The 12,603-nt window shown below is 44.7% G+C and overlaps 1 protein-coding gene across 1 annotated transcript in view; it reads right to left on the bottom strand.

Moving 5' to 3' along the window:
- Positions 1-3,833: 3,833 nt before the first annotated feature.
- Positions 3,834-12,603, bottom strand: part of LOC122121145 (minichromosome maintenance complex component 3 associated protein) — a 49,664-nt gene continuing 40,894 nt past the window's right edge. The window contains exons 25-29 of the mRNA XM_042695313.1: positions 12,285-12,542; positions 11,703-11,832; positions 8,845-9,048; positions 5,742-5,892; positions 3,834-4,127 (exon numbers count right to left, since the gene is read on the bottom strand). Coding sequence (XP_042551247.1) covers positions 3,969-4,127; positions 5,742-5,892; positions 8,845-9,048; positions 11,703-11,832; positions 12,285-12,542 — 902 coding nt within the window. The 3' untranslated portion in view covers positions 3,834-3,968. The remainder of the gene's footprint in view (positions 4,128-5,741; positions 5,893-8,844; positions 9,049-11,702; positions 11,833-12,284; positions 12,543-12,603) is intronic.

Here is a 12,603-nt window from a genome sequence, read left to right as displayed (position 1 = left end):
CATGCCATACTGAACACAGGCATTGACCTCCAATTCCCTCCCAGATCTTACCAGACAGACATAAAAATCCATAAGGCATACAGAGAAATACTAGTAAGCAAGAGTATAAACAAAGTAATAAAGACTGGATAGAGGAATGAATGATAACTAAGCAAGCTTTTCTCTTGCTAAGTCATGGGTGAAGACAACAAGAAAAAGACTATTCTTGCCAGTCAACTCTGGGTATAGAAATTGCAAGCCTTGTGTAAGAAACAGTATGGCCATAAATCCTTGCTTCTACTTGGCTGGAGGCCTCCAGTTGTTGAGTCACAACGGATAAGAGCTTGGGCCTCAGGCACGGCTGAGTGCCACTGTGGGTGGAGGGACTGAGTCAGTGTACACTGTGTGGAGGCTCCGTCCTGCTTCTCCCTCTTAGTCAGATGGCTTGAGAATCCCTCTGGAACAACTGGCCTGCAAAAAGCCAGCCATGACACATAACTAATCCTAGAACCTGGGAAACTGAGCGGGCAAAGTCTGCAAGGATGAATTCAGCTCAGGTTGCATAGACCCTGGAAAGAAGGGAGACAGAGAGAGAGAAGAAAAAGGAAAGAAGGGAAGGTAGAAAGGAAAGCAGCTGAGTGCCTAGCTCAGGAGGCCAACACATTAAATATGTTGAGATATTTGAGAACAGCGGGGATAGACATTATCTTGAAAGTTTCAAGAAACAGCTGGGTGCAGTAATCCTAGCTACTCAGAAGGCAGAGTTCTGACCGTTTGAAACTATCCTGTGCAGGAAAGTCTATGAAACTCATCTCCAGTTAACCATCAGAAAAACCTGAAGTGCCGGGCGCCAGGCGCTCATGCCTGTAATCCTAACTACTAAGGAGGCTGAGGATCCTGGTTCGTAGCCAGCCTGGGCAGGAAAGGCCATGAGACTCTTATCTCCCATAAATCAGCAGAAAACCAGAAGTGGCACTGTGGCTCAAGTGGTAGAGCGCTAGCCTTGAGCTGAAGAGCTGAGGGACAGCGCCCAGGCCCAGAGTTGAAGCCCCACGACCAAAAAAACAAAAAACAAAACAAAAAACCCAGAATTGTAGATCTAGCTGAAATGACAGAGTGCTGGCCTAAGAATAGTAGCCAGGCCCTGAGTTCAAGTCCCAGGCCTCGTACACACCTATTTGTACAAACACATACACATAAAGTTTCAAGAAACAAAACAAGCATAAATACAAGGTAATAATTTCCCACCTAAAATTATACTTCTATTGAAATTACGAATAAAATATAAGGGTGAAAAAAGCTATTTTAGGGCTGGGAAGGTGGATCAGTGGTAGAGCGCTTGCCTTGCATGCATGAGGCCCTGTGTTCGATTCCTCAGCACCACATAAGCAAAAAGAAAAAAGCCAGAAGTGGTGCTGTGGCTCAAGTGGTTGAGTGCTAGCCTACTGAAGAGCTAGCTAGCTAGCTAGCTAACTAGCTGAAGCGCTGAGAGACAGCGCCCAGGCCCAGAGTTCAGGCGCCATGACCAGACCCCCCCTCCCAAAAAAAAAAGATAATTTAGATAATTTGCATAGCAAACAAACAAAAAAAAAAGTTTATTATTCAGACTCCAGGGAATTTCCAAGTGTGGCAAGACAGGGTGATTCCCCAGAGTGGTCCTGACAGGGAAATGGAGTTAGCCTTTACCTGGCAGGCCCGTGCCAGGAGGTGCTTTACACTAGCTGTGAACGTGGCTGAGTGGTGGAGCACTTACTTGCCTAGCATGCACAGGGTTTGATTCCTCAGTAACACATAAACAGAAAAAGGCGAAGGTGGTGCTGTGGATTAAGTGGTAGAGTGTTAGCCTTGAGCTCATAGAGGCTCAGGGACAGAGGCCAGGCCCTGAGTTCATGCCCCAGAACAGGCCAAAAAAAAAAAAAGAGCACTTTATACTCTGGAGTAGTGACAGAAACACAAAAAACTAAACTAATGAAGAGAGAAAAAAAAAAAGACAACAACTGTAGGAAAATTCAAAATTGCACCTAAAAGAAATGTTAATCAAATTGACACAGGGTTTCACAACCAGCGGTAAACTTTCATCATTCTGAATTCAGAGTACAGATTTTAGCCAACATACTGAAATGTTTAGGGAGACTTAATAGAAGAAAATTTAACTATGTATGTGAGGATGACATACATTATAGGGAAGGTAATATGAAAGCTAACTCATGTTGTAAGAAGCCAATAGTGTCTAAAATAAGACTTTTAAAATACCACAGGTGGGGCACTGTGGTGCATACTTACAATCCCAGCACTTGGTGTGTGTATTGGGGGGACTAAGGGGGTGTTTAGGGCAGAAAGAATGCCAAACTGGGTTACATAGAGAAATCCTATCTTTCAGGAATTAAAAAGCTAGGTCTCTGCCTACTAGCCCCTTCTTAGCCCATCCTAGCTTCAGTAGGTTATAAAGGTCATCTCAGACAATAGTGGGTACTTCTCAGTCCTCTCTTGTGGGAAGAGTCATGCCAATCCTTTTACTGGCAATAAACCTTTTCTTTGTTCTTTGTATCAGGATGTCTGCATGGTTTTCTGGCAAAGTCTAATATACTCCAACACTCTTATCTTAATTAACCACTGGAAAGCAGGAAGTGCCACTGTGGCTCAAGTGATAGAGCATTAGCCTTGAGCAAAAAAGCTCAGGGGCAGTGCCCAGGCCAAGTTCAAGCCCTAGGATTGCCAAAAAAAAAAAAAAAAAAGCCAAGGAAGGATTTCCTCTTGCTATCATTGCTCCTTTCGAAACAATTCTATTTTCAAGTCTACACCTGAACTTTGTTAGTTATTATGTAATTGGTATTAAAGGTGAAATCTGAGGGGGTCAAACTGGACCCTCAACTACGGAGAACACAGTACTGTGATTATACTAGACATTACAGATAAATTCAATGTAAGAATATGCCTCTGAGGGCTGGGATGTAGCTCAGTGGTAAAGCGATTGCCTAGCAAGTGCAACGTCTGGGTTCAATCCCCAGTACCAAAAAAGGAAAAAAAAAACGACAAAAAGACAAAGAACATGCCTCTTAAACTGAGCACTGATTTTTAGTAGCAACAAACAATGATACTTAAGTTCTTTTAATTTTTTAGTTCCAGTACTGGGGGGCTTGAACTCAGGACCTAGGCATTGTCCCTTAGCATATTTGCTCAAAAACGGCATACTACCACTTGAGCTCCACTACTTTAAGTTCTCAAAAATGTAATGGAATATCATTTCCTTGAAATCCATTTTTTTTTTTTTTTGGTGCCAGTCCTAGGGCTTGCACTCAGGGAAGGCCCTGAAATTCTTTTGCTTAAGGCTAGCACTCTACCACTTAAGTCACAGCACCACTTCTGGCTTTTCATGTGGTACTGAGGAACCAAACCTAGGGCTTCATGCATGATAGGCAAGCACTCTACCACTGAGCCACATTCTTAATCAAGAGGTACTCAGTGAGGAAGGAGGGGACCTGGGAGGTGCTTCCTGCCGATGTAAGATTGTCCCCAGGCCTCTATCATGTCTTCTCAGGTACAATGTCCCATGTTTGCTTCTTACCCAGAAACACATCTATGTCCACATCACTTACACACACACATGCACACACCTACCTGTTGGTGTTAGGAGTTGAGCTGGGCAGGCCTGGCAAGCAGAGACCTTATATACCTTATGTATCCCAGCACTTCTGATGTCTGGAACAGTAGACTCAACTTTGCTGAGAGAATTACCTGAGAGAAATGTAAGCGACAAAACCCCTCAGAGCATGTGCTAGTGGGAGACAGTCTGAGAAAAGATAATGAAACGGATAAGAGTGTTGAAGTCATACAAGGGAAGTCTGGGCAGGATCTCATTACAGATTCAAACAGTTTATTTGCATGATTAGTAATCCTGTTTCCAGAAGTGCATCAAGCATCTGGGAATAACATAATTTTAAGTAAAAACAAACTATTCTGGAAGGACGACCACCTCTTTGGCCAGGCTCTCAGATGTCCACCATGTCCAGCAGTGCAGACAGATGGAGCTCAGAGGCAGCTTCCTCTGCCCTCGAGTTCTCGACCAGCCTTTCCAGGTGCTTCAGCCGTTCAGTCAGAGAGCTGCTCCTCACCTCTGAAAGCTGCAGCTGCTCCCCTGTTCTTGTGGTCTATTTGAATAAAAAAGAAACCAGTAGGTGAACTGTCCAAAAAGAAACATTCTCTTTACCTGAGTTATGTAATTGCAAACCCCTTTGTACATGACCTTCATAACAATCAATTTTTTAAAAAAAATCACTATGAGTAGTTAGGAGATGCAAATAAACTAAGGCCTCTTCTCTGGAAAGGACTAGATCTGGTTTCTATTCTCATCTGGGCCTCTTCTGATACTTACACAGCCCACCAGGTCCCTGTAAACCGGCTTTGCCAGATTCTCATCTTTGGACATTTAGTTTGCTTGGCTTGCACTTTTATGCAATGCTACAGCAAACATTTTTTTTTTTTTTTTTTGGGGGGGGGGGGGTCCAGTCGTGGGGCCTGAACTCTGGGCCTGGGCGCTGTCCCTCAGCTCTTCAGCTCAAAGCTAGCTCTCTACCACTTGAGCCACAGCACCACTTCCGGCTTTTTTCTTTTTGCTTATGTGATACTGAGGAATCGAACCCAGGGCCTCATGCATGCAAGGCAAGCGGTCTACCACTGAGCCACCTTCCCAGCCCCCGCAAACATTTTTTGTAAATTCAATGTTGTGAACATTTGACAATTCCTTTAAGATAGGATTAGTAAGCCAATAAATAGGAACATTTTAAAGTATTTGTCAACCTGAGAAACAGTATGTTATCTTAGTTATACCTTATTATTTATGTCTATCTTAGCTTTCCTCTTCTATTGAAGGGCTTAAGTTGCTATAGAAACATGCTTTTTCTTTCACTGGCAGCACTTACCTATGATTAAAATGCTTCTAACTCTTTAGCCACACAGGAAAGGACAGCAATGGCTTTGAAAACAACATTGGGCCAAGTGGTAGTATAACCCCAGCACTGGGAGGATGAGGCAGCCTAGGGTACATCATTAGATTCTACCTCCAAAAACAAGAGGCTGACAGTATTCCTCAGTTGTAGAGTGCAGTACTTGCTAAGCAGCACCACGAAAAAAAAGAAAAAGCCAGGCGCCAGTGGCTCAGGAGTATAGTCCAAGCCACTCAGGAGGCTGAGATCTGAGGATCTCGGTTCAAAGCCAGCCTGAGCAGAAAAGTTCCCGTGAAACCCTTACCTCCAATGAACCACTCAAAAACTGGAAGTGGAGCTGTGGCTCAAAGTGGTACAGTGCTAGCCTTGAGCTTAATTGCTGAGGGAGAGTGCCCAGGCCCAGAGTTCAAGCCCCATGACCGACCAAAAAAAAAAAAATAATAATAAAAAAAGAATTAAAAAAAAAAAAAAGAAATCTCTGGCCTTGACAAGAGGGAAGACCTAGAGCAGGCTTCGGCTCCTTTAAGTTTGCCCTGGTCAATCCTGTCATTTACTACTATTCCTAGAAGCAAACCTGGGTGATGCAGTATGTATGTGTTCCAAAAACAAAATCTGCTGTTACCAGCTGTCACACTCTCAATGTCCTTCCTACTCGCTGGTGAAGGGCTACAGTTTAATCAGTTCTTGTTTCAGTTCCATTCTTCATTTATTTTACAAGCACAAACTGAGAATTGGTGGGGTCACTACAAGACTGAATTAATCAAAGACCAATTTTTGTTAGTTCTGTCTTTGCTAATGACAAATTCGCTCTGTTCTCACCTGTGGACCAGTTACTGTTGATGCTTTCATGATGGACTCCATAGTACGAGGAAGAGATACTAGTGTCTGAGGAAGGTAGAGGGGAAGGGACGTGGAATCTGTACATGTTCCTGAGTCTTCAGACAACCACTGCTGAAGTTGATCTTCAAACCTGAAACATAATGTGATTAAGAATTCAGAAACAGGGCTGGGAAGGTGGCTCAGTGGTAGAGCGCTTGCATTGCATGCATGAGGCCCTGGGTTCGATTCCTCAGCACCACATAAGCAAAAAGAAAAAAGCCGGAAGTGGCGCTGTGGCTCAAGTGGTAAGAGTGCTAGCCGTGAGCTGAAGAGCTGAGGGACAGCACCCAGGCCCAGAGTTCAGGTCCCACGACCGGACCCAAAAAAAAAAAATTCAGAAACATCTGGGCACTGAGAAGCAACATGACCGATCGACTGTTCGCTCTCCTGCTATATGCACCTGATTTACTCCTTACTAAGGACACATACAACTAGGTTATGGCATCAATGAGCAGCAGAAATGTACTTTAAAAAATTACTATCTATTTAACTTATATTTAATGAAAAATGTAGCACTAACCCCCAAATCTCGGCATCTACGTGTTAACAGTACTTATGATCCCTCGTCTGGCGTTGACTTACTTTTTGTTTTGTACTGGTTCTGGGGCTTGGACTCAGGGCCCCACAGTCGTCACGTGTTTGCTCGGCTGGCACACTCCACCACTGTATGTGCTATAGCCAGGCAACCTGCTGGTTAATGGAGTCTTGAGTACTTTTCTGCCCAGGCTAATTATAAATTTTAATCTTTGAGGTCTCAGCCTCCTGAGTAGCTAGGATCATAGGCATAAGCCACAACTGAGTTTGTAGCTCATGGTATCTCTTCATGGATTATACAAATATGTGGATTACTGCTTCTAGTTTATAATCAAATTAAAAACAGTATTAAAGAAAAGCTTTACTACCACTTAACATTCCAGAGCTGTCTACCTCCACACACTGATCTCTGTAATAAATGACATCTTAAGTAGGCACGATGGCACATCTGCAGTTACCAGGGAGGCTGATAGGGTGGCTTGAGGCCAGCCTGAGCCTGGTAACACAAAAATCCCACCTCAAAAGAAAACACACGCTCAGCTAGAGTGGGATATCTCAGAGGACGAGAATTCTTCCCTCATCAAAAGCCACTTAAGGGGCCGGGTGCCAGTGGCTCACACCTATAATCCTAGTTACTCAGGAGGCTGAGATCTGAGTATCATGATTCAAGGCCAGACTGGGGGTAGAAAAGCTCATTTTTTTTTTTTGGGGGGGGGGGGGTGAATTAACCACCAAAAAGCCAGAAGTGGAGCTCGGTTCAATTGGTAAAGTGCTAGCTTTGAGCAAAAAAAGCTCTGGGGCAGTACTCAGGCTCTGAGTACTCAAGCCCTAGAAACTAGGAAAACAAAACAAAGAACACCCCTTAACCAGGTTTGGGAGCACAGGCTACTTGGAGGCAGTGTGATGTCAACCTAGACAAAAAGCACTACCCGACCATAACTAAGTAAGCTGGGCCTGCAGCGTGTGCTTACAATCCAAGGAACATGGAGGTACAGGTAAGAGGACTGCATGCAGTCTGAGGTCAACCACAGACAAAACCAAATCTAAAAAATAACTAAAGCATGGGGCTGGGAAGGTGGCTCAGTGGTAGAGCACTTGCCTTGCATGCATGAGGCCCTGGGTTCGATTCCTCAGCACCACATAAGCAGAGAAAAAAAAGCTGGAAGTGGTGCTGTGGCTCAAGTTGTAGTGTTAGCCTTGAGCTGAAGAGCTGAGGGACAGCGCCCAGGCCCATAGTTCAGGCCCACAACCAGACCCCCAAAAAAATAAATAAATAAAGCAAAAGAAGGCTGGGAATGTGCCCAAGCAGCCAGCTCAATGCCAAGTTCAAAACCCTAGCTCTGCCAATAAGTAAACACGCAAACAACAAACAATACTTAAATTATACAACATAAGCAAACCCACCTTTGGAAATGAGTAATTCATTAACTCTTACAACATGTATTTATCAAGCAGCCACTAAATGAGGCACCACTATAAAGACAGAAATATAGCACAGAAACTAAACAGACAAGGCCCCACCCAAAGCCACTTATACTTTAGTGAGATAAAACAAACAAGGAATATGTGACAATGCCAACAGTCTGAAGATAAGACAACAAAAGGAGAAGCAGAGGTGAGGGCCAGCAAGGAGAGCTGAATCCAGAAGCAGATGTTTGAGCAGAATGTCCATAAACTCAGCTCTTGGGGGTCACAAGTTTCAGCAAGAAAAACAGCAAACTCCTCAGCCAGAAGAGAAACCAGGGCAAATCACACAGTGCATGGGCTATCTCAAGCATTTGCTTTTCATTTGGGGCGAAGAAGGGAGCCTCCAAAAAGCTGTAAGCATAGGAGTAATGTGACTTCTGTCTTAACAGCAAAGATTGGACTATGGCCTACAACAGTAACCCACAAGCAAACAAAAGCAGCTTGGGTCAGCTTCATAATCAGTTCAATCCAAGTCTATTTTCAGTTAAAGCCAATAGGATTTAGGGGTGAGGGCATGATTTCCAAACATTTGGCTGAGGTGGCTAACGGGATGGAATTGCTACCAACAGAGAAGACTAATAAAGGAGAGTCTGGTTGGGAGCACAGCAGAAAGGTGTGCTTGAGAGGAAAGGAAGGGAGTGGGTGGAAAGGAGGGTCAGCACCAGTGCCTGCTGTCCAGTAGGGGGCAGTCCACCAAAGCCTCCAGCCAGCCAAGGGCAGAAATCCAGGGCCAGCCTGAGTCCAGCACTTGCCATCTCGTGAATAGGCTTAGTTGCACGTATTTTTCATTACACAACTTAACACAGATGCTCAATGATAAATAACCAACAGTCAATTTCAAGAATAAACCAAAGCAAGGCCTCTCTTCCTCTAAGAGTCTATATTTTACTAGTATTTAACTTCGGCCTTTGAAAAAGAAAGTTTTGCCACTATAACCCTTGCAAGCACACTGCCCTTCCCCACCTTTGCTGTCTCCTCAGCAACCGGTCTCTGTCTTCACAGAAGTGGAGTGAATGCACACACAGGGAGGAAAAGATTTTACCTCTTGCTCTCCTCTTTCTCCAGCAGCAGACGGCTGGACAGACACTGTATCAGGAGCTCCTCGGCAGAGGCTCCCTGCATCAGATCCTCTGCGCTGGCACTCTCCTCTTGGCCACGTTCTGCACTTCTCTTCCCTTTCTGGTGCAGTTGGAGCAATGGAGTAGGAAAATTGCTTGCAGAAGGGTGAAGAGACTTTATCCCTAAACTGTAAGAACATGTATTAAAGTGCAAATGATCAGGTCAGGAAAGAGAGAATCTCTACAGACACACACAGAGACACACACACACACAGAGACACACACACACAGACACACAGACACAGACACACACACACAGACACACACACACACACACCTCACAGATCTGCTTATCCTCCTGGGAGAATCTGTAGTCTTACGGAGTACTGGGACACAACTACACGTGTGTTCACCCTAGGAACACCTACCTCTCATGCCTATTTTCCTAGATGATTCATGACTGACCCTAACCTGCATATGTGGGCTTTGCTCTAGAGTAAAGGAAAACAATCCTCACTGTGGTGACATTCCTAGTCTTAGTCTTTTTTTGTCGGTTGTGGTGGGCCTGGGCACTGTCCCTCAGCTCTCCAGCTCAAGGCTAGCAACTCTACCACTTGAGCCACAGTGCCACTTCTGGCTTACTGGTGGTTAATGGAGATAAGAATCTCATGGACTTTCTTGCCCAGGCCGGCTTTGAATCACGATCCTCAGATCGCAGCCTCCTGAGTAGCTAAGGTTATAGGTGTGAGCCACTGGCACCCGGCTCATACTATGTAATTGTTACACTATGAAAATATGTTTTATGCTGGTCCTAGAGCTTGCACTGTCCCTTAGCTTTTTTGCTCAAGGGAAGTGCTCTATCACTTAAGTCTCCACCTCCACTTCTGGTTTTTGGTGGTTAAATGGAAGTAAGAGTCTCATGGACTGGCTTCAAACTGGGATCCTCAGATCTCAGCCTCTGGAGTATACTGTGAAAAAGTTTTACGGGTTGTAAATTCACTATCTGATTACCTTGCTGAATTCTAGATAGCCCTAAGGGTTTGGCTGCTCAGTGCTACGAACTGACAGTCATGCTATCTGCAAATGACAATTGTCCTTTCAGTATTTATACTGATCTACCCCATGCACTTGACACCTGGACAAGACTTCCAGGATAATAGGCAAAAGCAGTGACAACATGGACTTTAGTATCTCCCCTGTTTCACCAATAAGCGTATTTAGTTTTCTTTTCTTTTTTTTGGTAGTTTTTGACAGATAGCCTTACCAAGTTAAAAAAGTTCATTCTTACCCAAACTTGACAATAAACTTTATCAGGAATAAGTGTTAAGAAATGCACCTTATGCTGGGAAGGTGGCTCAGTGGTAGAGCGCTTGCCTTGCATGCATGAAGCCCTGGGTTCGATTCCTCAGCACCACATAAGCAAAAAAAAAAAAAAAGCCAGAAGTGGCGCTGTGGCTCAAGTGGTAGAGCGCTAGCCTTGAGCTGAAGAGCTGAGGGACAGCGCCCAGGCCCAGAGTTCAGGCCCCACGACTGGACCCAAAAAAAAAAAAAGAAAAGAAATGTACCTTATGCCAACTGAAATGATCATTTATGTTGCTGCTCTGGAGATAAATTATATTAGTAAAATATCTACTGTTGGTATTGTTTTGTTTTTTTTCCTTGTTTTTTGTCAGTCATGTGGCTTGAACTCAGGGCCTAGGCACTGTCCCTGAGCCTTCTCACTCAAGGCTAGCGCTTCACCACGTTCAGCCAGAACAACACTTCTTTTTTTTGGTCAGTCAGGGGCTTGAACTCTGACTTGGGCGCTGTCCCTCAACTCTTTAGCTCAAGGCGAACACTCTATCACTTGAGCCACAGCGCCACTTCTGGTTTTCTAGTGGTTTATTGGAGATAAGAGTCTCATGGACTTTGCTGCCCGGGCTGGCTTTGAACCACGATCCTCGGATCTCAGCCTCCTGAGTAGCTAGGATTACAGACATGAGCCAACAACGCCTGGCTCCCACTTCTGGTTTTGTGGTGGTTAATTGGGAGATTTAAAAAAAAAACGCATAGACTTTCTGGCCCAGACTGGCTTCAAACCAGGATCCTAGATCTCAGCCTCCTGAGTAGCTAGGATGACAGGCTTGAGTCACTAGAGGTTTCTTTTGGTGCTACCAGGAACTGAATGTAAGGCCTTGTACTTTCTAGACTGGTGCCTCCACCACTTGAGGCATAACTACAATCAGCTGATACTGTTCATTTTGGGAGAAAGAAAATATTTAGGTCTTGCAGTATGTGCTATCACTGAACTGCAAATGCCAATTCTACTAAGCCAGGCTTCTAAGTTAGATGAGATGCCAGCTTTTTTCTGCCTTCTTCAGTCAATGTCATCTGAAAAAGAGATATGCTTATTATCTTTGTACTAAAACAGGTTTTTTTTGTGTGTGGGTGTGGTTTTTCATTTTTTGTTGGTCATTGGGCTTGAACTCAAGGCCTGGGTGCTATCCCTGAATTCTTTCTTTTACTTAAGGCTATCACTCTACCATTTTGAGCCACAGCTCCACTTCCAGTTTTTGAGTGGTTCATTGGAGGTAAGGGTCTCATGGAGACTTTTCTGATCAGACTGGCTTTGAACCGGGATCCTCAAGATCTCAGCTTCCTGAGTAGCTAGGATTATAGGCGTGAGCCACCAGCACCAGCTAGAACAGTTTCTATGATATAGGAATGATTTGTGCCTTGAAAGTTTGTCAGAACTGGCCTAGAACTGGCCTCAGTTTGACAGATGTTAACTTCTAGTCTTTACTTTCAGATGAGAACATAGTTTAGGACAGCAACAGAAACAAACACTACACATGGTGCTCACCGCCGCGGACTCAGCTGCAGCTCCTTCTGTGTCTGTGCCCTGGCTTGTTCCCATAACAAAGGAACATCAAATTTTTTCAAATGGTTTTTAAAAAAATATACACATATCTGACCATCTTCACTCAGTGCCTCTGAAAAAACAATATAAAAAAATTTTAAGAACTCAAAAGGGCCACAGGTGACCACTTGATATTTTTCACACCTTTAAGAACAAGTCTTCTAAATAATGGGACTCCCATTCTTCGGCTAGATGTATGCTCTTGAGTGCCCATAGTCACTTACGGTGCAAGCAGGCTTACACCCAGACTTTGGGGGTCCAGAAATGACTCTCAGAGCCACAGAGTTCTCCTTAAGAGGTAGCGCAGGGGACTACTTCAGATCAGAGAGTCCAGGTTCTCCCGGAACCTTATTGGCAATTGCCACTGTGTATAAGTACCTCAAAAATCACTGGCCTTAGAGGGCCTAAGAAAAGGGAGAGTAGGAACCCAAAGGAAAATAAACACCTCCTCAATGCCTTTCTGTGCTCAAACTGGATCAGGAAGTCTTATGAACAGCTGGACTCACAATGCCAAGCCCCACCTACCTGTCACGATGGGGAGCCGAGGGGGTGTCCAGTCCCTCAGCTTGTGATTAATGCACAAGGCAATGACATCGTCCCAGGGGACGTCGGCCACTGAGGGCCCTGCCTCTGGGCTCAGGGAGGGGCTCTTGCTCTTCCACCGGCGGTAGGTCTTGCAGAGCAGGTTCTCCACCTGCGACTGGAGGACCGGCTGTGTCTGCCGTGAGCTGGGGATCTGGGAGGCATACTGAATGACCATGGAACACATGGGGAGCCAGGGAGCTGCAGAGGGAAAAGGCCTCACATTTCTAGAACTTATGGAAACACTGGCAAAAACTATGCA

The sequence above is a fragment of the Dipodomys spectabilis genome, unplaced genomic scaffold, assembly GCF_019054845.1.
Source record: "Dipodomys spectabilis isolate Male_0828 unplaced genomic scaffold, ASM1905484v1 ptg000184l, whole genome shotgun sequence".
Lineage (NCBI taxonomy): Eukaryota > Metazoa > Chordata > Mammalia > Rodentia > Heteromyidae > Dipodomys > Dipodomys spectabilis.
This window is presented reverse-complemented; position numbering and strand designations above follow the sequence as displayed.